This window comes from Capsaspora owczarzaki (genome assembly GCF_000151315.2).
Source record: "Capsaspora owczarzaki ATCC 30864 unplaced genomic scaffold supercont2.13, whole genome shotgun sequence".
Classification (NCBI taxonomy): domain Eukaryota; class Filasterea; order Ministeriida; family Capsasporidae; genus Capsaspora; species Capsaspora owczarzaki.
In genome coordinates, this window is record NW_011887304.1 from 559,661 (window position 1) to 586,125 (window position 26,465).

The 26,465-nt window shown below is 58.7% G+C and overlaps 4 protein-coding genes across 4 annotated transcripts; 2 read left to right on the top strand and 2 right to left on the bottom strand.

Annotated features, from left to right (window-relative positions):
* Nucleotides 1–211: 211 nt before the first annotated feature.
* Nucleotides 212–2,134, bottom strand: CAOG_07104 (hypothetical protein). Its single transcript, XM_004343778.2, has 4 exons — nucleotides 1,992–2,134; nucleotides 897–1,045; nucleotides 719–800; nucleotides 212–633 (listed from the first exon to the last, which is right to left on the bottom strand). The coding sequence occupies exons 1-4, from the start codon at nucleotides 2,089–2,091 to the stop codon at nucleotides 491–493; spliced, it is 474 nt and encodes a 157-aa protein (XP_004343828.1). The 5' UTR covers nucleotides 2,092–2,134; the 3' UTR covers nucleotides 212–490.
* A 195-nt stretch (nucleotides 2,135–2,329) lies between these two features.
* Nucleotides 2,330–14,791, bottom strand: CAOG_07105 (pre-mRNA splicing factor prp8). Its single transcript, XM_004343779.2, has 2 exons — nucleotides 14,730–14,791; nucleotides 2,330–14,243 (listed from the first exon to the last, which is right to left on the bottom strand). The coding sequence occupies exons 1-2, from the start codon at nucleotides 14,782–14,784 to the stop codon at nucleotides 4,057–4,059; spliced, it is 10,242 nt and encodes a 3,413-aa protein (XP_004343829.2). The 5' UTR covers nucleotides 14,785–14,791; the 3' UTR covers nucleotides 2,330–4,056.
* Nucleotides 14,792–15,181: 390 nt separating this feature from the next.
* On the top strand, nucleotides 15,182–18,702 carry CAOG_07106 (hypothetical protein). Its single transcript, XM_004343780.2, has one exon. It carries the CDS (start codon nucleotides 15,231–15,233, stop codon nucleotides 18,606–18,608), a length of 3,378 nt encoding a protein of 1,125 aa, XP_004343830.1. The 5' UTR covers nucleotides 15,182–15,230; the 3' UTR covers nucleotides 18,609–18,702.
* A 148-nt stretch (nucleotides 18,703–18,850) lies between these two features.
* On the top strand, nucleotides 18,851–26,293 carry CAOG_07107 (hypothetical protein; the record flags this gene model as incomplete). The annotated part of the gene is made up of 6 exons (XM_004343781.1): nucleotides 18,851–18,913; nucleotides 19,425–19,916; nucleotides 20,040–20,837; nucleotides 20,970–23,801; nucleotides 23,903–25,912; nucleotides 26,012–26,293. 6 exons carry the CDS (start codon nucleotides 18,851–18,853, stop codon nucleotides 26,291–26,293), a joined length of 6,477 nt encoding a protein of 2,158 aa, XP_004343831.1.
* Between the last annotated feature and the right edge of the window lie 172 nt (nucleotides 26,294–26,465).

Below are 26,465 nucleotides of genomic sequence, written 5' to 3' on the forward strand. Positions count from 1 at the left end.
TTCGTTTGTGGAGGTTTGTTTGCTGTTCGAGTTCGAGCGAGGTGGGGTGACTGACTTGTCAACTGGTGAGTGCTGGGATCAAAAACAGCACTTGAGCCAGACTGGAGCAAGTTCGATTGAGAAGACTTGTATAGAGTTCGATTGGGAGTGGAGTTGAAGCGAGGCAGATGAAACGTTGAATGGAAGCAAAAGGGTAGCGCGGGGGGGGGGCGGAGAGAAAAAACACAACCTGGGGTTGTGGTTGCTTGTTTACACAAAAAGGAAGAGACAGGCGACACAACAAAATGACATTCAACAAGAAGAGTAGTAGTAGTAGACATGACGGACAGAGACCAAGACACGGATGCAATCAAGTGCACTTGAGCGGTTCGAAGAGTGGAAGGAAAGATTTTTTCTCAAAAAAAAAAAGCGAGCTCACTCTCGCTCTCTCTCTTCTTCAACTAGCCCAACCGACAAATACACGTGCTACAAACGACATCAAGCCGCGTGCTTAGTGGTGAGCAGCATGGTCGTGCTCAGCGTCGGGATCGGCGACAACCTGGAGGACAAAGCACTGCGCGCAGTGATTGCAGCGGTGCATGACGCCCTTCAGTGCGACAAACCAGGCCATGTCGTGGGGAGTGCCCTCGGTTCCTGCAACGACGGGGACAAGTGACGACGGGCAAAGTGAGAGACGACAAGGCAAGGTTGGTTTAGAAGTGCTCAACAGCACACTCACCCATGCAAGCCGAGATACGGTAGTCATAGTGGGAAGGAATAACGATGGGGTTGGTCTTGGTGCCAAGCGGGCCAGTAATGTGCTACAAGACAACACAAGCAAGCAGGAAGACGGCCAAGTCAGCCTCCAAAAAACCTCATCAAAAGTACAAATCACAATCAATCGAGCACACTGTTACCTCTCGGCCGAAGGGGTCCTGGGTACCGTGGGGGTGGTGAGCGAGGAAGTCCATCTCCTTGCGCTCGGGACCAGTTGCTTGTTGGTCGTTGGTTGGGAGCTCCTCGATCGAGAAGTTCGGGTTGGCGGGGATCTTGCCAGTGAGGGAAGCTGCGTGCATTGCGATCGGCATCAAAAGACACAAAGGCACACAGATGCAAGTCAGTTTCAAGTTGATAAATGGTTGAGTGAGTGAATGAGTGAATGAGTGAATGAGTGAATGAGTGAGAGAGCATGATGATGAAACACGAGATTTTCAATGGAAAAGTCAATACAAAAAAAAAAAAAAAAAAAAATTCAATGAAAAATCCTTTTTTTCTATTGAGTTTCCATTGAATCGATTTTTTATGGTTTTTATGGTTTTTTTTTTTTTTAATGTTGGTTTTTTGGTTTTCGTGAACTCGCGTTTGTTTTTGACACGAGATCAAAAACAAAGCTCGAAGTGAGAGTGAAAAAGATGAGGAAAACGCAGCAAAAACACAAGAAGAACGAGAGCGAGAGAACGAGTGAAAAAAACGATGAAGACGAAAAAAAAAAAAAAAAAAAAAGAGAAGGGATTTTTGTCGCACTGTTTTCTGTTGAAAGCGAGCAGATCCGCGATGCAGTCCGTGGTTCAGAGAGTGTGGAATGGAGTGATGGAAGAGTGACACGGAGAACGAGGTTGGGAGGCGGTCGGAATGGTGAAACAGAGACCACAGAGAGAGAGAGGAAAGAAAAAAAAAAAAAAAGAGAAGACCGCTTTTTTTTTTCTTTTTTTTTTTTTTGGTCTTCTAGCACTTGTCCAGCTTTCCAGTCAAGCAACGAGGGAGGGAAGGGGAAGCAACTGTTCGACAAAGTCAACTCAATCCATCCAAGACTGGTTGCAAGGAAGCGGAGAACGAGCGCGGATCGACGATGGAAAAACACACAAGAAAGAAAGAAAGAAAAAAAAAAAAAGACAATGTGGGGATGGATTGCTTTTTTTTATTCTTTTGCTTTGAGGCGACGTCTGCTACGAATGCTGGTTGATGATGGTGATGGATGGTGATAGGGGGATTAGATGGCTTGGGGGTTTTACCGTGGCGGACGGCGGCGACGGCAGCGCGGGCACCAGTCGCAGGGGCAGCGAGAGGAGCGCGGATGGCAGCGAGGCGAGCAAGCGAACGAGCAGCGAACATGATTGAAGAAGAGAACAAAATGAAAGAGTGAGGACGATCCGATGCTGGATGAGCTCCTGTTGGATGTGGAAAATGCTGGGAAATGTGAATGTCGTGAATGAAGGGTTTGTGCGATGAGGAAAGACGCAGTCCACACGTTTGGGAGCAAACACAAAACCGTTCGTTCTCTCCAACACGTCTCAGCTCTTGTTCATCGTCCATCACGGTCCTCCTCAACAAATGACAAGTCATGTAAAAATCGATGTTGAAACAAGAAAAACAGTGACACGACAAAACACTACAAGACGACAAAAAAACAAAAACAAACAACTCTCATAAAAACACAAAGGAGCCAACTTTTTGCTTCACGCAAGAACATCGTCGCGATCAGCTCCGGCAGTCGCATCATCAATGCCAGCAAAGCCGGAAAAGTGCGTTGGTCGATGCACTTCGTGGTAAAACTCCTTGGGATTGGCCAACTGCAGGTCGTAGCGCATGGATGGCGAGTGGCTGACGCCCATAAAGTTGTAATTCCACGAGCCTTCGGCGGGCACCATGAAAAAGCCGAGGAAGCGATCGGACAAGAGCATCTGGACGCGCTCAAAGAAGCTGGGCTGGTAGCCGGCGGGGTTGATGCTCGTGTCCTTGTTGTTGCGGCCCCAGTCAAAGCCGGTGGGAGTGAGCTTGTACGCCGTGAGCGAGCAAGAACCAGGGGTGAAGGAGCAGGTAATCACGATCGTCTTCTCGCCGTCCCAGGCTTGGTTGTCGGCAAGGATCTTGGCGTGGGTGGTCACGTCTTGCGGCGAGAGGTGTGGCAGCTCGTTGGGCTGGGTGTGAATCCAGCCAAGCGGCTCGTAGTCCTTCAGGTACTCGTTCTGCGGCAACTGGTGCGGCAGGTGGACGACCTGGTGGGTGCCCCACTGAGGAACCATCACGATGCAGCGCACCTCGAGCACCTTTGGGTTGTCGGGCGGGGACACGCCATACATGTAGCCGGCAATCTGCGTGCGCAGGTCAGAAATCGTGATAAAGCGCTTGAGCACGTTCTTGGGCAGAATGTACGTGTAGCCAGACTCGCGAATGTCGTCCGAGTTGACGTAAATGTGGTTGGTGCGCAAGTGCAGGTTGGTGGACGAGATGGCACGCACACGCCACTCGGTCTTGGTCGAAAAGTTGCGCGACTCGTAATTGCTGGTGGTGGTCACGATAATCTCGTCGCCATGCTTGTTCACCGAGCGCGTGGTGGTCGCGGTCAGCTGCGACTGCTCCTTGGTCTGCTTCTCGACCTCGGCAATGTCGCGGCGTTGCTGCGACGGGGCGGCAATCTCCATACCGAGAATGATGTCGCGAATCTCGGACTGCGTGAGCGAAGCGACATTGACGTTCTGACGACGGCCAAAGTCGGCCAAAATCAAGTCCTTCAGCGCCACTTCAACCTTAATCCACTCTTCGTCGCTCAGCGTGGGCCACACGTGGTGAGGCTGCGTGATGGTGTTTCGGTTGGGCTTGAGAATGAGCTTGGCGCGGTCAATGTTGACGTGCAGGGCGCGCGCAATCAGAATGAGGCGACTGAACGCCGTGTAGGACGAGATGGTGCCGAGCCAGTCGTCGTAAATGTTGGCCAAGATGAGCTTTGGCTCGGTTGCCTGCATGATAATGTCGCCAAACTTTTCCACCTTCATGATGGCTTGGAAGGGCAGTTGCAAATCCGAGCCCTTGAGGACAATGTTCGGGAAGTCGAGCATGTGCACCTCGAGCGGGTCGAGCATGCCCTTGCGCGTGACAATGATCTGCTTGGGCTGTTCTTCCACGGGCAGCGAGCGAATGAGCGCAGCCACTTCTTCGGCCGTCTTCCACTTGGCCAGCTGGCCAAGACGCTTCTGGCCCGCCCACACGGACGTGTGAATGACCTTGAGGAAGAGCTGGCCCGTGCGCGGGTTGAAGATGAAGATGGCACCGTTGATGGGCTTGGTCGTCAAGTTGCCCTCAAAGGTCTTGTGGATGGTGACGCGGTAGACGTTCGTGTCGTCGACAAACCAGATAATCTGGTTGGAGAAGAGCTCGGCATAGTTTTGCGAGGACAGGTAGGGCTCGGTCGGCTCGGACGAATACAGCTGCAGGGCCTTGCGAATGCGCTCGCGCAAGACGTAGAGCGCAGGGTTGGCCTTGCTGACCTTGCCGAGGGCTTGCTGCATCAGGGGCTTCATGCCAGGAATCCAAGAGCCGTAGGCAGCATACAGGTTGTAGGCCAGATCGAACGCAATCAGCACACCGGTGGGCGACGGGTACAGCGACATGTTGTCGGTCGTGTTTCCGACGATGATTGGGCGCGACGCCTCGACGACGACGCCGCTGTGGTTGCGCTCCAGCACACGACGGAACATGATCAGGTGCTCTTTCGTCGGCACTCGCACGCACCACACCGTGCCGCTGCGCGTCACTTGCGCGCACTCGGTTGCGACGGTGAGTTTCGGTAGCGCAGACTTTGGCGTGTCGCTGAAGTGCACCTCCCACAGGTCCGACTTGTACGTGCACTGCACTCCGTGTACGTTGACACCGCCGAGATCGCCAGCCTGGTTCTTCATCACGCACCGTGCGCTGTAGCCTGCGTGCAGCGCCGCACGCTGGGATCTCGTCGCGGAATCGCGCCGACCCAGTGGCGATCCAGCCCCCGTCCTGCTGCGACGCCGCTGCCTGTGACTGATTGCCATCAGCGACGCGCAGGCCGGCGATCAGCGCGCGCGCACCCGCAAGCCCCACGCGGCGCCAGAACCAGTGCCAGATCCACTTCGCTGAGTCGATGTCCTCGGCATCCGGAGGCTGCGGCTCGTCCGTGGCGCCCTGCTGGCGCGCGAGCGCGAGGATGGCCTCGGCCGTGGGCGATGCCACCAGTGCCGCCTGTTCCACCGAGGGCAGGTGGCCAGCGCAGTGATGCGTGTGCATGTTCATGCTAGACCGCGTCGACGCCGGCGTGGGGCCTCGCGCCGGCTTCACCGGGACGGCGTCCGGCACGTAGCGCTGTCCGTCACCGGGGGCGACGTCAGCGACTGCGTCAGCCACCGAGCCGATGCCCGATGTCAGCAGGGCGCTGTAACGCGACGCCACGCCCGTGTACGGACGGCGGGGAGCCGGCAGCACAGACGCGCCACGCCGCAGCGCGCCGATCAGCACATCCACCTCAAACGCGCCGCCGTACTTGTGGCCGTACTGCTGGGCGAAGTACTGCACCCAGTGCGAGGACGTGATGAAATACGTGCGTTGCGGATTGGCCTGATGCGCGGCGCGACGCTGGTCACGCGCCGCCTGCTGCTCCGCTGGCGACAGTGTGTCATCACTCAGCGTCTGACGCCAGTAGCCGTGTGCCCCCTGCGTGGCGGACTCCAGGCGAGGTAGGGGCAGCCGCGCCAGCAGCGCGTCGAGGTACGCCCAGTCCGCCGGCTTGCTCGGACCGAAGGCGATGCTGCGGTGGGTCGAGTCCAGCCATCCGTCGCCGAGGAAATAACCGTACAGCTCCAGGAAGGCCAGCTCCTCGTCTGCGGTATGCAAATCCAGCTCGCGCATGAACGGCGCGGGTCCGCTGGGCGTGACACCCGCTTCGAACATGCCGGAGAACTGCACCACCGTGCTGCGGTCTGCCGCACCAGCCGCCAGGATGCTGCCGGCAGTGTGCTTTTCGAACGCAGGAGAGCCCGAGAACACGCGGTTGGCACCCGTTGCACCCAGCCGAGCCCACATGCGGTGGTTGTCGGTCGGGCACAGGGACACGCCGCTGTCGTCAGCAGCGCGCATCTCGACGTGCGTGTGCTCGCCGGTGTGCACGTACAGCGCCCCGATGTCGATGGAATGGTACTGCAGGGCGCCGTCCACCCAGCTAGCGACGTCGAGCGTCCCGTGGGACGCGAGGTGAGCTTGCACGCCAGCGAGATCCATGAAGCCGTGCGCGGTCAGCACCTCGTGGTCCTCGGCAGGGAAGCAGTAGTCGAGGAACTTGGCGCGCGCGTAGCGCTCAGCGTCGTGCGAGTCATAGTCGCCCCAGCGCAGCTGGACGTCAACCCAGTACTTTTGGGTCGGGTGGGCATCGATGGCATCGCGCTGGTCGGCAAGGAGCGACGGCTTGGACACCTTCCAGTTGTAGGCCGCAAAGAGAAGCACGTCGGCGCAGGAAGAGTTCATCTTGTACGACTTGCGCGGGTGGACGGTCTCCTTTTGCACCGTCTCAATCTGCAGCTGGTCGGTCACCTGGTCAAAGACCTGGCACAAATCCATCACGATCGACTCGTGAATCTTTTGCCACAAGTGGGCGCGGAAGATTTGCACGTAGGAAATCTTGAGCGTGGGCAGCTTGCCGTGCAACATGATGCCCGTCAGATCGAGCTGCACCTGGAAACCAACGTAGACGTTGGCGCGGTTGATGGTGGGCGACCACCACAGCGTAAAGCGACGGTTGGGAATCTGGCTCAAACCAGAGCGCTGCGCGTTGGTCAGCTTCTTGTACGCCATGGCCTCTTCGAAGCCAGATGCCTTCTCCCAGAACAGACCCTCCCAGGTGACGTGGGCCGTGCCCTTGAAGAGCGTGTGCTCGAGAATGCCCTCCACACCACCGAGCGCCTGGATGACGTCTGCGCGGTAGTTGTTGAGCGCCCAGAGCTTGCCGTCGTGACGAGCGTTGGTCCAGTGGAAGGGGTTGTACTTGGCGACCTGGTACTTTTTGAACTCGGTGCGAACGCGCCAGCCCTTGTCGTAGGCAAGCGTGTGGCGGTCTTTGGTGAAGAGCGAATTGATGCGCGGTAGGCCTCGGTCCCACGAGTCCTCCAAGTCGTCCAGCGTGATGCGGCGGTTTTGAGCGAGGGCCTCCTGGCGCTTGAGCGTGTACTCGGCCCAGACGCGGACAGAGTCGGCAAACTCGCTCTCCCACGGCTGAATGTAGCGATACAGGTTGGGAATGAGCTGGTCCTCCTCGTGCGTCATGCCAGAGCGGAAGTGGGTGATGCCGCCCATGTCCGTTTGCTTTGACCAGCGCTTGTCCGACTCTGGGATGAGCACGTGGCCCATCGAGAGGAAGCCAAGGCCACCGAGCTCCTTGGGCGTGTTGTGCGCAACGAGAAAGTCGGCGAGGCAGAAGAGCGGCGACTCGCCAGGCGCGACCGCAAAGCCGACGTACTCGCCGTCGGCCGCGGCAGGCACAATCTCAAAGCCGCGCACGCGCTGCTCCACGGCGTGCGTCGGTCCCGTCGAGCGCTTGCTCGGCAGCACGACGGGGAGGAGGTGTGTGTCGCCGGAAATGAGCGTCTGGTGGCGCCAGAAGGTTGGCGCAGGCGCATCAGCGGTGCCATCCTGCACGAGCTCCTTGCGCGACAACGTGAAAAGGCCGAGCGAGCGCGAAATGTCGTGGAAGAGGCGGACGATGGACGCGTGTCCTGCGCGCTCCGACTGCGAGAAGGCAATGTGCTTGGCAGCGCCGCTGGCCGGGTCGAAGGCCAGGTGCCCGGCCGATTCAATGAGGCCAGCGAGCAGGTGCGCGCGCACGTCGCTCGACTCGCCCATGAGCAGCTCTGCGGCGCTGTCGCTCACGTGCTTGGCGTCGAGGACACCGAGGGCGGTAAGGACGCGAAGGAAGGTGTTTGACGCTGTGGGCGACGTGATGGTGACGCGGCCGCGCTCTTCCTGCGGGTCTTTGGTGAGCATGACATCGAGTCCGCACGCGCTCGCGACAGCCTTGAGGCGCGGGACAATGTACGGCTCCTCTGACGTGCCGACAGAGATGCGCGCGACACGCACCTCCCCAGCTGCTCCGAGCCACAGGCCGACGAGCCAGGCCATCATCGCTGGCGTGACGGAGGGCAACGTGTTGTCACCGCCAGCGACCTCGGCGACGATGGTGGCGAGGGAGCGGCGTCCGGGCCGCTGCTCTGGCCACTCCGCCACAGCCGCGCCGTAGCTCATGTTGAGCGGCACGAAGGGCACGTCCGGCATTGCGCAGTAGCGGCGGTAGACGTCGAGCGAGACGCACCACTGCGTCGCGCTCAGCGTTGCGACCAGGGCCAGCGCGCGCTCCTTGGCCGCGGCGGCTGTCGGATAGACCTCGCAGCCAGAGGTTTCCAGCCACTGCGGGCCATAGAAAAAGGTGCGCGAGATCGACGACTTGTCGTAGTCGTTCGGGTGCATCTTCAGCCCTGGCGTGACGCGAATGCGCCCGTGCGCGACGTCGTGACTCAGCGTGACCATGCCAGAGCTCGTGCCAAGCGCCGCTTCAATCTGCGCGCGGCAGGTACTGGCGTACGCCTCGGCCGCTGCCATGGCGCGCGAATACCCGTCCGCGTAGCGCGCAAAGTTTGCAACATTCCACTGGACGCGCTTCTCGACCTCGTACGGCCGCGGCGCGCCGAGGGCAGCGTCGACCTTGAGCACCGTGTAGCGCGCCGCGTAGGAGCCGCGGGCGCCCGCTTCGTCGTCCGCGACGCGCAGTCCTGCGCCGGGCGCGAGCGAGATGACGAGGATGTGGTTGCCGTTGCACTCAAACCCGTCGTCGTACAGAATGTCGCCGCACTTGTTCTCTGCCGGGCGCACGCGATACATGGCGGCACGGCCAGAGTGGACGTGCGCCGCCGTGCGTGCCGTGCCGTCGTGACCGAGCACGCGGTCGCCGACACGGATGGCGCCCATGGCGCGGACTGAGCCGTCCGCCATGCGCACGAGCGTGTCTGGCGCCGTGCAGTAAAAGACGACCGGCGGGAAACGGCTGGGCATCTTGGAGTTGAGGCCAATCTTGATGCGGGTTTGCATCTTGTTCTCGGCCTTGACGAGCAGATCGAGCAGCTCGGGCGTGTTGACGACCGCCTCGCGGTAGTACGTCATCAGACCAATGAGCAGCGTGTTCCAGCGCGAGGCCACCTTCACGAACGGCGCAGAGCCACTCGACAAGAGCACGGCACGCGCGCGGTTGTTGAAATGCGTGATGCCTTCCTCCGACACGCGCAGGTACGCCTGGGCGGTGCGCTCTTTGGTCACCTCGTGCTGCAAGTTCCAGACGCCATCGCCGTGCGCCAGCTCCTCGCCGGTCGAGCGGATCTTGGGCTTGATGCGCACCTCAAAGCCGCACATGTCAAAGAGCACGTTCGGGTTGTCCTTCGAGTACACGGACACGAACGAGTCCTCCCACTCGATGGTGGTGATGGAGCGCGGCAGGCGGTTTTTCATGTCCCAGAACACGGCGCGGCCCAGGTGCACGTCCTGCTTGAACAGACGCATGCGCGAGTCGCGCGGCCAGCACTTTTTGTTGTTGTAGCCCACCACGTTGGCACCCGTCGGATCCGGGTTGTTGGTCAGGTAGCGCTGAATCAGCTCGCGCGCCTCGTCGGCAGTAAACCGCAGGAACATGTGGATGCGGTCGACGTTGCGCGAGTACAGGCGAATCGGATGGCGTGACTCGACCTCGGGCGACGGGAATTGCAAAAACTCGTTGGGCATGTTGGGCGGGCCAGCCAGCTCCGTGGCGCGCTTCAAGCCCAGCAACAAGATGTCAATGACCAAGCCATAGTACTGCGCAATGAAGGCCGAGAACTGGAGACCGCGAATCAGACCGTACGAGTTGGTGTGGTTCATGTCCTTAAAGTTGATCACAATGTTGTTCTTGGCCGTCATGTAGTCGGCAATGTTGTGGTCGACGATGAGGCGCAGCAGGCGATTGAGCACGGTCAAGTCAATCTTTTCAAACAGCTTTTGCAGCGTCGTTTGCATCATGACGTTGCACTCGCCGTCGGCCGTAATCCAGACATCCTGGAGGTTGTTGATGCCCTGGCACCACTTGTACACGAGCAGCGGCGGAACTTCGGCGTCAGAGGGCTTGATCCACGCAGGGAACAGGCCACGCTTGCTGGCCTCGTAGTGCAGGTAGGCGTCGAGGTAGGCATCGGTGATCTTCTCGAGGGGCTCGATGGCATAGACGGGCAAGAGATGCGAGTACATGTCCATGAAGTCAATGCCGGCCTCCTTGAACGAGCGCTGGGTGAGCAAGTGGCGCTTGATGCGCGCAAGCACAACGTTCGGGTTGTCGAACGCATCTTCAATGAGACCGAGCTCCTCACGTTGCTGCTGGTTGAGGCGGGCCTTGACAGAGTACGCCTCGCGCAGCTGTTCCAGCGCAAGAATGAGCAGCTTGACGTCGTGCTTGTAGTTGAGCGGCGGGAAGGGGATGGGCGAGAAGCGGCGCGACTCGAGCCAGTGGACGGTCGTCGTGTAAATGGCCACGGCCTCCTCGGCAGACACGTACGGGCCGTCCTTGAGGTAGTTTTGCTGGCGCTCCTGCTCGGCCTTGAGATAGAGACGAATGAGGCGACCCAGGTTCTTTTTGATGGCGGCCTTGTCCACGGTGGCACCGCGACGAATACGCTCGCGATTGAAGTGGGCGGCGTTCGTCCACCAGTCGGCCTTCAGCTTGACATAGCGCAAAATCATGTTCTCGATCGGCACGGGCATGCCAGGCACCTTCCAGGCAATGTTGGCCTTCCAGCAGTTGTGCACAACAAGCCAGTTGTCGAGAAGGAACAAGGGCGAGCCGTCAAGCTCAAAGCCGACGTACGGGCCGCTCTCGCTGACGCGTGAGACAGTGAACTTGACAAAACGCCGCTCCCGCGCCTCGGCGCATGTGTGCTCGGCCATCATCGGCTTTTGCTTGCACGGCAGCAGGTGGATACCGTCGCCGGACAGGCGACAGGTAAGCCGGCGGAGCGCCTGCGACGATGCAGTGAAGGAGGCAGTCTTCCGCGCATACACGTTGCAGAGCAACCCCAGACTGCGCGCAACATGCTGGATGAGCCGGAGAATGTCGCCATGATGTGCAGAGCGGGCTGCTCCAACTGCTTGCACCGCGCTGTAAGCGCATGCAGAGCCGCATGAGTTGCAAGCAACCAGACTGCCCTCGCCATCGAGGAAGCCAGCCAGCACGGCACGGCGCACTGACACGCTTTGCGTCAGAACATTGCGTACAAAGCTGGCGGAAATGTCCTTGACAGGCTTGCGCAAGTAGCCAAGACCACGGAACGCAGCCAGCAGGGGGTTTTGCTTCTCAGAGCCAAGAGCGCGGGTGAGGGAGACTTCGTACATGTCAGGTTGGGACACGCGATGCGAGACAAGGCCGAACTGCGGGGCGACCTCGTCCAAGTAGGCGAGAAGCGATGACTCTGCATGGCCAACAAAGAAGGAAGCGCGCTCAGCGCTGCCGTCGGCAAGATGAAGGCCCAGCAGATAGCCGAGGGTTTCAGGAGTTGGCCGCGGCTCGTTGCTGCTGATGGCAGGGACGACCTGCTCGATAACCTGGCTCAGGTCGACGGAGGCCGGCACCGGCCACTCGATACAGCCACTCCGAATCATGCGCATGTGGCCAGCTTGAGTTGGGTGCGCAGCAGCAAACCGGACGAACGCAGCTGTGCCGACAGTCCAGAGCACGGGTTGAGCAGCACGGCACTCGTTGGCAAACGTTGTGGCGGCATCACGAGCGGCTGTCTCGGTTGCAAACCGACGGTCATTCTCGGCTGCGACAAAGGTGGCGGAATACGAGAACGTGCTGGAAACCTGCTGCATGCTCGTCTCAAGACCTTTGACAGGACCAGAGTACTTGCGAAGCGCTGCATGACGCACCGTGAACGTGCGTGAGGCAGCGTCGTGATGGACATGCACCGTGTCAATGTGAGGACAAGCGAGGACAAGGTCGTGACGTGAGTTGCACGTAAAGCCCGACTCGGAGGGCTGCCATTCAGCGTCCTTTCGCTGGGCTTTGCTCTCCGGCGGAGTCACGATGCTGATCTTGTACATGGCATCCCTGCCGGCCATAGTGCGCTTGACCGGCAGGCTCCGGCCATCGGCGCCAAGCACGCGGTCGTTTTGGGCAATGGCGTCGGCGCGCTTGACCGAACCGTCAGCCATACGCACAGGCGTCTCGGGGGAGAAGCAGCGCCACGCCTCACTCAAGTGCTGCAGAATCAAGCGAGCCTTGTTTTGACGGATGCCTTCGGGCATCATGTCGAGGATATCGTGCATGACGGAAGCACGCAGCTCGAGATCAAAGTGGGACTCGACACGTTGCTTGGTCACTGTCAGAGCGACGCCCTTGTGCAGGCGACCCTCGAACTGACGCGCGAGCAAGTTGCCCAGCCAGCGCTCAAGCAGCGGTACCACGCCGCGCATAAAGAAGAGCCAGACACGCCACGAAGGCGCCCAGAAGCCCACGCCTGGACCCTTGCCGACCGTGCCAGTGTTGAAGCGGTAGTAAATGACGTGTTTGAGATCCTTGCATTGGCGAACCTGGCGCATGAGCTTGTACTTGTAACGGTACATGCCTGTGAGCTGGCCAATGTGGTTGAAAATGTAGTTGAGACCGTCGGCGAGCTGGTACGCGTCCGCGTTGCCAAGGCGGTACTGCACGTGCGAGTCAACCACGAGCTTGGTCAGACGCAGAATCTCACGACACAGGTGGTACGAGTTGCCCATGCGGGACTTTTTGCGCTCCTTGGTGGTGAGCGTCTTGACGGGCTTGAGGTTGAAGTTGTAGTCGAGGTGCAAGTAGTGCAGGCCCTTGCGGTGAATGAGCAAGTTGAGCATGTTCCAGCCCTGGCGACACACCTGCAGACCGGCTTCGACCCAGTCGAGCTCTGTCTGTTGGAAGAACTTTGTGTTTTTGAACGAGCGGAAGAGGTAGCGCTTGTTCATGGCCTTGGGTGCGCGGTGGCGCAAGGCGTTCAGGACGTAGTTTTTGAGCAGCTTTTGGTAGGACACGCGGACCTTCTGGGGCTGGCCAGGCGGGCAGTGCTCCAGGTACCACTTCTGGACGAGCGGCACGTCCTCGGCGCGGCGCGTGTAGCCCGAGCGCAGGTTGAATGGTCGCGGCGCCCAAAGCAAGGCAATGCCGTCCGCCGTGTTGTCAGTGTAGACGGGGCACTCGCCGAGCAGCGGTGCAACTGATTCAGGCAGGACAAACGACTCGAGCGTCGGCAGGGCCGTGCTGTAGCTTCCACCCGTCGCTTGGTCCTCGGCGTCCTCCATGTTGGTCGGATCAAACTCGTCGAGCTGGCTCATGAGGCGCAGCAAGTCGACCGAAGTGCCGTTGCTCGTCGCTGAAGAGCCCTTCTGCTGCACGCTCGCATCCGAAAACTTGGCAGTCGTGGCCGACGATGCCGTGGTGGCGGCGTGGCGGTGCGTGATGGGGTTGATGAGCGGGTCAAAGTAAAAGGCGGGCAGATCGGGGTCTTCCGTCTTGATAAACTGCACCAGCGGCGAGTGGTACTGGGCGAGCTCGACGGCGCGGACGCGGTTGTTGTACAAGAAGGGGAAGGCGATGCGGTATTCCGTGCGGATGGGCTGACGCACGATAATCTTGTTGACGTCGTTAAACTCGTTCCAGTCCTCGTCGACGTGCTCCTCGTCCCGGAAGAGCGGCTCAAAGCGCGGGCCACCAGGAATGGCCATGTTGAGGGCCTTTCCGGTGAAGAACGACTTGAGGTCAAACAGGTAAAAGTAGTTGGGGTCGACGAGATCGGACAAGAGCTGCGACGCGAGACGGAAGAGGGTCGAGCGGATGGGCAGGTCGAGCGTCCAGGTCTTGTAGCTCGCGCCGTTGACGCGCTTGAGGTCGTCGCTGAGCGGCTTGTGGTCGTAAAACCAGTCGACCACGGGCGCGTCTTCGGATGGATCCAAGTCCATCTGAATGGCCTCGAGCGGCTCGACATCGACGAGGTTGTCGCCATAATCAAGCGGCATTTCCTCGTCGTCAAAGGGCGGGAGACGCAGGCGCTTAAAGTGGCGGCGATCGCGCTTCTCGCGGCGCATCATAATCCACATGGTTCCCCACTGCGCAATGTACACTGGCTCAATGACACGCGGGATCTCGTTGACGAACGTGATGGCGCCCGTAATGTGGTAGATGGTCTGGACCTCGCGGACCTGCTCCCACGGCATTGGCATGTTTTCGAGCAGCTTGAGCACGGCGTGCGGCACGTACTTGAGTGCGCCCAGGTAGACGCGCTTGTCGTGTCTGTACTTGCGACTCGTCATGTCGCCGTGGTCGCGCATAATCTTGCGCAGGTGCTCTGCAGGCATGTTCTGCTTTTGCGTCTCTGCAGCAAAGCCAAACTTGCGCTTGTCCGAGTATCGCTTGCTCTGCAGCTGCTGCCACTTGCGCGCTGAGGTAGGAGGGGCGAAGGGGGGGGTTTCCAAAACGAGCACACAGCAGGTTAGTATTCAGAAAGCGAGGGTTAGGGGGTCGAGGGGTCGAGGGGTCGGTCGAGGGGTTGAGAGGGTTGAAACGAGAGATCGCAGGATCTCGCTGCTTTTTGATCCAAGCGCACGCGTTCCCCTTTCCCCTTCTCCCCCCTCCCTCCTTCGCTCGCTCGCTCCGTCTCGTGCTCGTGCTCAATATCAAAGTGTGAGTGCTGAGGACACATCGAGTGTTGAGGAACGAGGCACCAAACTCAAAAACTCAAAGCCAGAGAGACAAAAATAAAAAGAAAAAAAAAAAAAAGGAAAAAAATCGACCGCGCAACGATCGCAACGGAAACGCCATACAACAAAGCGAAAGGACGACGACGAGGACCAATCTCAGTGTGATTGAAGATGGGGATGAGGATGAGGATGAGGATGAGGATGATGAGGGGTGGTGAGGGCGGTACCTTTGTCTTCGAGCTTGTCTGCGGACAGCCCCTGAGGAGCAGCAGCAAAGGACATGATTGAGAACAAGAGAAAGAGAAAAAAAAAAAAAAAAAAAAGATGAGACTGAGACTGACTGAGACTGACTGAGAATGTGAGTAAAGGTTGAGAATTGAGTGTTTGAGTGCTGGGATTCAGTATTGAGTGCTGAGAATGGAGATGTCGAGCCTTTTTTGCTCTCAATTCTCAAAACCTCAACATTCAATGGATCCGTTGAGCGTTGAGGTGCTCCACTCGTCGCCGGTTCCATCAGAACACTCGCCTGGGCTTCATGTCGGATTACACTTGCCTACATTTTGCAAAGACTTGACGAGAGCTGTAGAATGGCATTGAAAACCCCCCAAAAAACAAGTACTCCACCTTTGTTTCCGCCACCCATTTTCTGAGAACTGCTTCACTCTCACTCTCTCTCTCTCTCTCTTCTTTATTTTGTGTCTTTTGTTATTCTCTTTATTTTTGTGTGAATGTCCAATCTGAGCAACGCTGCCAGAGCGCTGCAGCAGCCGCGGATTGTCTCGCCAGTGAGCGCGCGGCGGCAGCCCCTGGACGGCGTGCTTCTGATGAGTGGCATTGATCCTACGAGTGCTATTCATCCGAGTAGCAGCAGCAGCAGTGCGACGACTAGCAGTAGCAATGGTGGGACTGCATCGCCACCAGGTGGAGCTGACAATGCTGCTGCTGCCGCTGCTCTCCCGTCGTCGTCGTCGTCGTCGTCGTCGGTGCCTGGCGCAATCTCTGTCGTGATGGCAGGGACGCACGTCTTTGAAGCCGCGGCGCAGTCGTCCGCCGCCCTGCACGCGGTGCTCGAGGCGCTGTGGAACCGGCATGGCCTGGGCATTGACGCGCCGGACGCCAAGTCTGGGCTGACTGCCGTCCACCACGCCGCCAAGCACAACGCGCTGGTTGCGTTGCTGCGGCTGTTTGACTTTAACGCGCGTGGTGGCGAGATTGCCGACGCCGTGGGCATGACGCCGCTGCACTGGGCCTGCTGGCACCGCTGCGATCGCATTGCGCTGGCTTTGATTCAGCGATCTCCAAAGATGCTCGTTGCGCAAGACCACCTCGGGAACACGCCGCTGCACTTTGCAACGCGGGCTCAAGCATCGCTGCTCGGAAGCATGCTCGTCAACCAGCCCGCCCTGTGCGTGCCCAATGCAAATCCGTCCGCAAGGCAACTCGTCAATATCGCTGACAACGAAGGCGCAACCCCGCTCCACTGGGCCGTCGGGCACGGGCTGATTGACTTGGTATTAACGCTGCTGCTTGCGGGTGCGGATGTCAACGCTCGGTCCATTTCGAACGGCCGGACGACGCCGCTCGGCTGGGCAATCATGGCAGACAAGCTCGAAGTGGCCACCTTGCTCCTGCAGCGCGGCGCCGACGTGAACTTTCGCGATAACACTGGCAAGACACCACTCCACTGGGCTGCGTCCACATGCAACAGTGGCATGGCCGAGCTCTTGCTCGCCTTCAGTGCCGATGCATCCGCGCTCGACTCCACCGGTGCCTCGCCTCGCGAGTATGCTGGAGCGCTTCCAGCGCTGCAACAGCGTCTCACCGAGGCAGAGGCAGGTGCCTCCATCCCCGCGATCGCACTCCAGAGCAGAGCCATGGCTGTTTCGGCAATTGCGGCGTACCGCGATTTCGTGGACAATTTCGTTGCTCCTCCGCCTGCAGCTCAGCCTGTTGCTCACCCAATGCAGCAGCAGCAGCAACAGCCGCAACAGCAGCAGCAGCCGCAACCGCAGCAGCCGCAACAGCCACAGCGACCAACACCAGCGGAACCAACCAGCGCCACCAAGTTACCATCCTGGGGTTCGCTGCCCCCAATGACTGGATTCCTCGCTCCGGCAATCACGCCAACACAAGCCGCAGTGTCCAGTGCTTCGGTCGCCGTGGAGCCGATCAACCAGGAACAGAATGGCATTATTGCAGACCAACCCATTTCGAGCAAACCTGCCGCCACTGCATCCACCGCGCCCGCTGCCACCCCCTCCTCTACCCCTTCTACCACCTCCACCTCCACCATGAGCAAATCTCAGCGAAAGAAGGCTGCCAAAGCGCAAGCCGCAATGGCCGCTGCGATGTCGGACGCCGTTCTCGAGCCGGCTTCTCCTGGTGGCGCGCTCGCCAGCGCCGCCGATGCGCAGGTGGACGAAGTCGAAGAAGGCAGTGCTGATCCGCAGACTGAAAGTCCCGAGGGAGAGGCCCCAGAGGCAGCAGAGGTCGACCAGTCCAGTCGAGGACTGGCTCTGCTTGAAGCGGCACGAGCCGGCAATGCGCAGCTCGTGGCCGAATTGGCCGAGGAAGACGGCGCATTTGACATTATCATCAAGGGCGAGCTCCATCACACGCCGCTCATGCAACTCGTTGTTGACGGCGACTCGAAGGCAGCCAGCCTGCTGATGGCGGCGGGTGCGAGCATGAGCGGAATCGACTCGCGAGGTCGCAATCTCCTCCACCTCGCTGCTCTGAATGGCAATCTCTTGACGATTGAAGCGCTGGTGCACTTTGACATCACAGATCACTTGCAGGTCGATTCGGTCGACCAATTCGGCAAAACGCCGCTTGCGCTTGCTGCTGGCCGTGACCATATTGCCATTGTCACCCAGCTGCTGCAGCTGGGGGCCAACCCAGCAGTGTGCGATGAGAACGGCCGCAACGTTCTGCACAACGCCGTGGCCTCCGTCGAAAGCTTCAGGGCGATTCTGGCACACGCTCGTGCCAACAAAACGTTGAATACTGACAAGACGCCCGCGTCTGGATCTGCAACACCAGCCCCGGCCGCTTCTGCCGCAGCGCCAAAGTCCAAGAACAGCAAGAAAAAGGCAGCCAAGAAAAAGGCAGCGTCCAGCACGCCTCAGCAGCCGCCATCGGCATCCACGCTTTACGTTAACGCCGTGGATGACAAGGGTCAGACTGCCCTGATTCTTGCTGCGCAGGGTGGCTTTACGTTCGCGGTGAAAGAGTTGCTGGCGGTTGGTGCCGACCCCGCCATTCGCGAAACCGCGTCCAATCGCACCGCGCTGATGGCGGCTGCCAGCTCCAGCAAGCTCGAGGCGGTCGCAGCTCTGATTCCAGTCACGCCAAACCTCCACGCCATCGACGCGAACGGGTTTACGGCGCTTCACTACGTCGCCAGGTGGTCGATTGAGCGCATGCCTCGCGCGCGTGTCGTTGAGATTGTGGTTGCACTGACCAACCCACCCTTCTCCGCCGACCCTTCCGTGTGCCCAGCCACCCCGCTGCATGTGGCGCTGGACGCATCCAGAACCGATATGGCCATTCTTCTCGCCGAGCACGGCGCCGACATCCACAACCGTGCCGGACGCAACGTCTCCCCGCTCGAGTCTGTGCCCGACAAGGACAAGGCCCTCCGCAAAAGTCTGGCGGATGCGTTCAACAGCTGGCGTCTCGCCCAAGAGAAGGAAGCCGCTGCCGCTGCGAAAGTTGCTGCCGCCGCCGAAAAGGCCCAGGCCGCCGCAAAAGCTGCTGAGGCGGCCGCAAAGGCTGCGGCGGCGGCTGCCAAGGCTGCCAAGGCCACGAAAGAGAACGTGGCAACCAAGCCTGACCACAACAGCGTCAAGCCAACTTCAGCTGCGACGCCTGCTCCCGCCAAGACCCCGACACCCCCACCGCCAGCTCCTGCACCCGTTCCGGACCAAAAAGCGCTTGAAGGCAATCTTCGCGAGCTGCTCTCGGTGCTCGAAGCCTCCAAGTCTCAATACGACCAAGCAGTCCGTTCGGATGCCCAGTTGGTCGCTGCAGCCAAGACGGCGATTGCCGAAGCTCAAGCCGACTTTGAGTCCTGGAAGACCAAGGTGAATCGGCTCCGGCGATAAAGCAACATCAACATCAACAACTCGTTCGTTGACTACTGGAGCAGCTGCATTGCATTTTTATGTACACTAGAATACAAAAATCCTTTTCAAAAGATTCAGTTGATGTCATTCGATTTATTGAAACTTTTGTTTCACTTTTTTTTTCTTTTTTTTTTTGTTTCAGTCTTTTTTTTTCTTTTTTTTTTTTCTTTTTTCTTTCGTCTCTTCCCCCCCCCCTTCAAACTCGGAATCCTTTTCAAACCATGGCTGCACCAGAGGAAGAAGACTTTTCAAAGCTCTCCTTGGAGGACCGCTTGTCGCACAAGGTACATTGGCAATGAAAAATCAACTGGTTTGAGTTTTTGGCGCCAAATCCCAAACAGTTTGTTTCAAAATGGAAGCGGCGGCGTTTCTTTGCACTTGTGAAGGCTGTTTGCGCTGTCGTTGCCTGCCATGTTGAAATGTTGAAGCTTGGCGAAACTGCTTTGCTTTTTGTTGAGTGCAAGCATGTCCGTTTTGTGGCGGCACTCTGACGGAGCATCAGAGCGAAGATGGGGGGGAGTATGGAAAAGGCTGATGCAAGCTTGGCTTTGGACTCGGACTCGACTTCGAGGGCCCCGTCAGAGTGGTGCTTCAGAAGTGTTTGATATCTTTATCGCTGTGGCAATCGGGACATTCGGAGGGGGGGGGAGTGGAAGGGACGGTTGAGCGAGAGCGCAATGGGGAAATGGCTCAGTAGTGAGAACGACGCTTGGCTGTGCCCCCCGAGCTCCCTCCCCACAGTGTCTGTGATGCATGACTCACGATGATGGAATGGCTTGCGTTTGCTGTTTTCAGAGCTGGAAGTGCCGACTGCAGGCGTACGAGGAGACAACCAAGCTCATCTCGCAGATGGACGACCCTGCGTCAGACAAGCTCGCTCGGCTGCTGCCAGCCATCCGCAAGATGCCGCTGGACGCCAATGCTGTGGCGCAAGAGAAGGCCATGGACACGGTGTATGCCTTTGCCGAGTTTGCCGCGTGCGCGCCTCAGGCGACACAGGAGGTCGTCCAGGGCATTGCGAAAAAGTGCCTCAATGCGCGCGAGAAGACCAAGCAACGCGCCATCGAGTGCTGCCTCATGCTGATTGAGGTCGACAAGAGCGCAGATGCCGTCGTCACAGAGCTGCTGCCGGCACTCGCGGACAAGCTGCCAAAGACGGTGGCGATTGCCGCGTCCGTTCTCGCTCGTGCGCTGCGCGAGTTTGGACCCAAAGTCGTGCCATTCAAGCCTCTTATGCGTGAAGCTGCCAAGCTGTTTGATCATGGTGATGGTTCCGTGCGAGCGGAGGTGAGTGCATTTTGTTGCACTCAGTGATTGTTAAAGTCGAGTTTATTGTGCTCCCACATCATTTTTGGTTTGCTCACCCCGGCCTGAACGCTATTGTCCCATCGCTCATCTCTTCGCTATTAGGCGAAAGCGCTGGTCATTGAACTCTACCGGTACCTGGGCCCGATGGTAATCAAGCCCGTCATGGAATCGCTCAAACCCGTCACGGTGAAAGAGTTGGAGGCCGTCTTTGAGGACATGCCGAAAACACCAGCTGTGCCTGAGCGGCTTTTGCGGGCGGAACAGGCCAAGCGCCAAGCGGCAGCTCCGACGTTGGCTGCTGGAGACGGCTCGGACGGAGCAGACTCGAGCAGCAGCAGCAGCGCCGAGCCTGCCCCGCTGGACCCTTACGACCTCATGGACCCCGTTAACGTGCTCGAGAAGGTGCCACCCAACTTTTTCAACGACATGGGCGAGAAGAAGTGGCAGCTCCGCAAGGAAGCGTTGGAGGCCTTACATCAGGTCGCATCGTCGCCCAAACTTGCTGTCGCTGATTACAACGAGATTGTCCGCACGCTCAAGACTGCCATCGGTGACATTAACGTGCTCGTCGTGGCGCTGGCGGCGACATGCATTGCAGACCTTGCGACTGGACTCCGTTCTAATTTTGCGCCGTACGCGCCAATGCTCGTTGCCGAGCTGCTCAACAAGTTCAAGGAAAAGAAGGCAACGGTCGTGACGAGCGTGCGCGCCGCTCTCGACGCCCTCTATCCGAGCATGTCCATCCCCGACCTCCAAGAAGACATTGCGGCCGCAGTGGATAACAAAAACCCCTCTGTCCGCAGCGAAACGCTGCTCTGGGTGGCCCGTTTCGCGACCGTCACGAATGCCAATGCAGTGCCGAAAGCTGCAATCCGTCCGTTTATTGCAACACTATTGAAGGTAGGGGAGTGTCGGGGTTTGTATAAAGGGTGTGTGTGGTTTGGATGTTTGTTGTTGGTTTGTTTGTTTTGGGGGGTGGTGTCGCGCTTTTGTTTGACTCTCATTATGAATTTTGTGACTTCCCATGCGCAGGGTGTTGATGATAGTCAAAACGAAGTGCGTGAGGCCGCCATGGAAGCAGTGGGCACCTTGCTCAAACTGTTTGGAGAGCGCGCCTTGGGTCCCTTGCTCGAGCCGGTTGACTCGATCAAGCGCAACAAGATCAATGAGTTCTGCCAGAAGGCCGAGGTCAAAGGAGGCGCCCCGGGATCCGCCCCCAAGCCTGCAGTGTCCGCTGCATCCGCGCCACCAGCAGCGTCGACTTCTTCGGCAGCCGCAGCCGCAGCCGCAGCTCCAAAGGCACGCTCGGCACCCGCAAGTGCCAGTGCGCCGCGATCATCCGCCACTGCTGCCAGCACATCGGCTGCTGCCAAGCCTGCCGCGGCCAAATCAACGACTTCTGCGGCTGCTTCGTCGGCTTCTACGGCCGCCCCTGGCAAGCGAGCCCCTGCAGCAGCTGCAGCGCCAGCAGGAGCAAAGAAATCTGCTGCCGGGGGTGCTGCTGCTAGCGCGTCAAAGGATGACCTGACGCTGGAAAACGCTCTCAGTCCCGAGCAAGTGGAAGAGATGGCCACAACGCTGCTACCAGAGGCCATTCGAACGCAGCTGGTCAGTGCGAACTGGAAGGAGCGGTTGGAGGCTGCTACCAATCTTGAGCAGCTCGTCCAGACGATGGCTCCTGCGGACATTCAGGCAGAAGTTGTCACACGGTTTGTCGACAAGAAGCCCGGTCTCAAGGACGTCAACACGTTTGTCCTTGCGAAAAAGTTTGATGTGCTGGCGGTGTGTGCGCAGCGTGCTGCCTCCTTCACCCGGCGAACCGTTACGTTCGGCATGGAAGCACTGGTGGAGAAGCTGTCCGACGTGAAATGCCGCGCCAGCGCTGCAAACTGTCTGACCGCGTATGCCGAGCGCACCTCCTTGAATCTTGTGAGCCAGCAACTGGCCGGTGTCGCCATTGCACACAAAAACCCCAAAGTCTCGGCGGAAGCTCTGCTGTGGCTCTCCACCAGCATCAACGAGTTTGGCATTCAGCAAGTCACGGTAAAATCCATGGTCGAGCTGGTCAAAAAGAGTCTCGCCAACGCCAACCAGGCCGTGCGTGCCTCCGCTGTCCAGCTGCTCGCGACCATGCGCGTTTGGTTGGGCCCGGACTTGCGTGCGTCGTTTGAGGAGGAAAAGGGGGCGCTGCTCACGACCATTGATGCCGAGTTTGCCAAGGTGGCAGATCAGCGTCCTCCAGCTCCCACTCGCGGGCCGCGCGCCAAAAAGGTTGCTGCCCCAAGTGCATTTGGCGAAGAAGCCGAGGGAGGCTCTGGCGCTGCGGACGACGGCGCCGAGGACGGCGGTGTCGAGGATTTGCTGCCCCGAAACGACATTTCTGGGCAAATCACGGCCGCCTTGCTGACCAATCTCGGCGATGCGAACTGGAAGGTGCGCGGCGAAGCCCTCGAGCAAATTACGCAAATCCTGCAGCAAGCGCAACGACGAATCACTCCCGACATTGGCAGCCTCCCCACTGGATTGAAGGCTAGGCTGTCCGATGCCAACAAGAATCTCGTCACCATTACGTTGAATATGCTGGGCGTCATTGCAACCGCCATGGGCCCCGAGATTGAACGACACATGCGCATTCTCATGCCTTCCATGCTCAGCACCCTGTCGGATGCCAAACCGCAGCTGCGACAGGCCGCCATCACCGCAATCGATGCGTGGGAGCAGCTGATTGGTCTGGATCCGTTCATTACGGGCCAGTACATTTCCTCTGCGCTTGCAGGAGACGCCCCGCTGCTGCGCAAGGACTTGCTCAGTTGGCTCGAGCAAAAGCTGACTGTGCTCAACGAGAATGTTGCGAATCGAGTCAAGCCCAAAAAGCGTTCCGCTCATTCACCGAAGGCTGTCGCGAAAGATTTTGAAGACCTTGCTCCTGCAATCTTCTCGTGCCTCGAAGACCGTTCGCAGGACGTGCGCAAGGCGGCGCAGGCAGCTCTCGGCCAACTGATGGTGCTTCTTGGTTATGATTCTCTCGTTCGCGCCACTGGAGGACTCAAGCCTGCCAACAAGACCAGTGTCATGCAGCTCCTGACCAAGCTCAAGAGTGAGGTGAAGCTACCTACTCCTGCCGCTGCTGTTGTGGCCGAGCCCGCTGCTTCTTCTTCTGCCTCTGCTTCTTCTTCTTCTTCATCAACTTTGTCTGCTAGCGCTCCCGCAGCGAGCTCTCCGGCCAAACGAGGTGCAGCAGCAGCACCTGCGGCGGCAGCCAGCGAGGCTCCGCCGGCTGCGCTCAAAAAGAGCAGTGCCTCCACTGCTGGCTCTTCCTCCGCAGCTGCTGCCTCGAGCGGCGCTGCGACTGCACTGGCTGCTGGCAGTGGTCCAGGCGTGCCTGCGTCTCTTGCAGCTGCCGCGGACGAGAACGCACCGCCGCTCCTGCTCAGCAGCGAGAAGGACGCTCGTCTCGAGAAGGATCGAAAGGCGCGATGGACATTTGAGAGCCCTCGCCCAGAGTTTGTTGAGCTCCTCAAGGAGCAGTTGCAGCCGATTGTGTCCAAGGCAATCTTCACGCAGCTCCTCAGCCAAGACGCCAAGCATCATATGGTTGCTCTCAATGTGATTTGCGACTGCATCCGAGCTCCTCCTCCGCGCCCTGACGTTGCCGAAGTCACACACAGCCTGTACGAGAAGGAAGCCATCAACGCTGCAGACGTTCTGTTCAAGTACGCCAGTATTCGTTTCTTTGACAACAACACGACTACCTTCCTCAAGCTTCTCGAGCTCATCCAGTTGGTCATTGCCAACATGGACGCAGCCTCGGTGATGATGACTGATTACGAAGCGGGCGTATTGTTGCCGTTCTTGGTGTTCAAGGTGAGCATTCGAACTTGTGTCATCGATTTGAGTGGCGGGATTGTTGGTTTTTGTTGTCCCCAGGTTTGATTAACTTTTCGCTCTGAACGCATCTTCCATAGATTGCCGATCCGAAAGATTCCGTGCGCAAGGAGATTCGTGGCATCTTCCGCCAGATCTGTAACGTCTTCCCGCCATCCAAGCTGTTTGCCAACTTGATGGAAGGCGCCAAGTCTAAGAGCTCGATTGTGCGCCGTGAATGTCTCGAGGAGATTTGCCAGCTCATTCAGCGAAACGGAGTGACTGTCTGCCATCCATCGCACACCAAGGTCCTGCCCATGCTGGCTGGCCACATTGCCGACCGTGACAGCAATGTTCGACTTGCAGCTCTGAATTGCATTGTTGAAGCGCACTTGGCGCTGGGTGATGGTATTTGGAAGCTGCTAGGCGACATTTCGGCCAAAGACAAGGCCATGCTTGAGGAGCGCATCAAGCGTTCCGGATCGGCCTCGGGTGCTGCTCGCCCTGCCGCCGCTGCAGCCACTGGTCGCACTGCCGCAGCAGCTGCAGCTGGTGTGAGCAGTAGTGGATCGCCGTCCAAGTTGCGTGCTCCAGGCCATTTGGCTGCTCAAACGGGCGCTGCTGGCACCAAGTCTCCAAGCAAGATTCCCACTCTTGCTGGTGGGGCGTCGGTCGCCGCAAAGCAACCGTCTCTCTCTTCTTCTTCCACCGCAGCTGCTGCTTCTGTTGCAGCCATTCCATCGAGCTCTCCTGCGAAAAAGCGGGAATTTTCTCTCGACTTGGATAAGCTTGGTTTGGCCAACGGAGTGCCTGAGGCCTTGAAAAAGATGCCAGTCCTGGCCCCGACAGCCGATGCTGCTCGCGATGCCCTGTCGGCCCCAGTTCCGACTTTGCCGACGCGCTCACGCCCACTCAGCTCCGCGGTGCCCGCACCAACAGCCCGCTCAGCCTCGACTACTGCCGGTTCAACATTGCTTGCTTCGCGGCTGGCGCGTCCTCCCATGGCAAGTTCCATTCGCGCGCCTGCCGGGTCGGCAGCTGGTGTTCGCAAGCCCACTCCTACCACCACTGCCACGACGACGATGCGCCCAGCTACTGCCACTGCCACAGCGGGTGCAGCAGTCGCAGCACCAGCTACCATCAGCGCTCACCTCGTCGGCCCCATGCGCGATATGACCAGCTCTGATCTGAACGTGGGAGTGAATGCCATGAAAGTGTTTGAAGGGGTGCTCAAAGATGCAGCGACTGCCACCAAAGAGCTGAGCTCGCCTGCCACTCTGGACGGGTTTGTGACTGCGGCCACGATGCAGCTTCGCCTGACATTCACCACTCACCTGGGCAGCAAGCCAGGCGATGCTGTGTTGCGCTCGTGCAAGCATTTGCTGAACGCTCTCATGCTTTTGTCCGCCATTCCCCAGCTCATGTGCAAGCTCTCTCGCGAGGTCTTGTACGGCTTGGTGCTCGAGCTCACGCACCGCATGCTCGACGAAAAGCGTCTGTTGGCGATTGACAACGGGCAGCCGTCCATCTCCAAGGCCATGAACGTGCTGACCATCAAGACGCTCGACAACTGCGACCAGACGCTCTGCTTTGGTGTGCTTCTGGACATTCTCAAGCTTTCCGTGACGCAGGACACCTCCAAGGAAGCCCCTCTGACGCAGCTTGTCATGAAATGCCTGTGGAAGCAAATCAAACTGCTGGGAACGCTGCTGCCCAAGATGAACACGGACCAGCTCTTGCTAGATTTGCACTTGTTCTTGGTGGCACATCCCCCAGCCTCGTGGAAGCAACGCGCCGACGACACCCCGCTCCGCACTGTCAAAACAGTGCTGAATGGCATTGTGAAGAGCCAAGGGGCCGCGGTCTTGGAGCACCTGACTTTGATTCCAGACCGGGAGCACAGCCACGTCACGACATATCTCATGGCCATGCTGGCTGCTGCCAACATTGCAGTGACAGGACTTCCTCCGCTCCCTGCCGGCGTTGTTTTGAGCTCCAATGAGCCCGCCCAGCCAACCGAAGCCACGCGAGCAGAGAATGTGAGTGCTGAACAGCACGAGCTTTTGGTGCGCTTGGTCGATCAAGCATCTGTCGAGAGTTCTTCAGAAGATGTGAGTGGGTTGTTGTTGTTGTTTTCTGTCGGTTGGTTGTTGGTTGTCACGGGTGCTGACGCTTTGCGGTTTTCTGAACCCGATTTCATTGCGCATCAGGCCTTGCAACAACTGGCCTCGTTCCAAGCTGAAAATCCCGGCATCAGTCTTGAACCCTACCTCGCCACTAAATCCGAGATTGTGCGCGACTATGTGACCCGCAATGTCGCTGAGCTGCAAATGTCGGAAGGTGTGCAGGAACCGACTTCAACCATTTTGCCTCCCATCGAAGTCGATGCCGTTCCCGCGACCGAAAATGTTGATAGTACGTCGTTATTTTTTGGTGTGCTGAGCTCGTGTTTGGTGCGATGCCAAGTACTGACCACGACCCACGGTGAATAGCTACTCAAGAATCTGCCTCCTATCTCGAGCGGCTGCGAGCCCTTCAGCAAAAGTTGGGTGTCCACGTCGAGCCTGCATCGGTAGGTCGTCCCTCTTTTTTTGATTACCAATTCGTGTTGCCAGTTTCAGCTGTGCCTTTGCTCATCTTGACCGTCCTGTGCACAGCCCACGC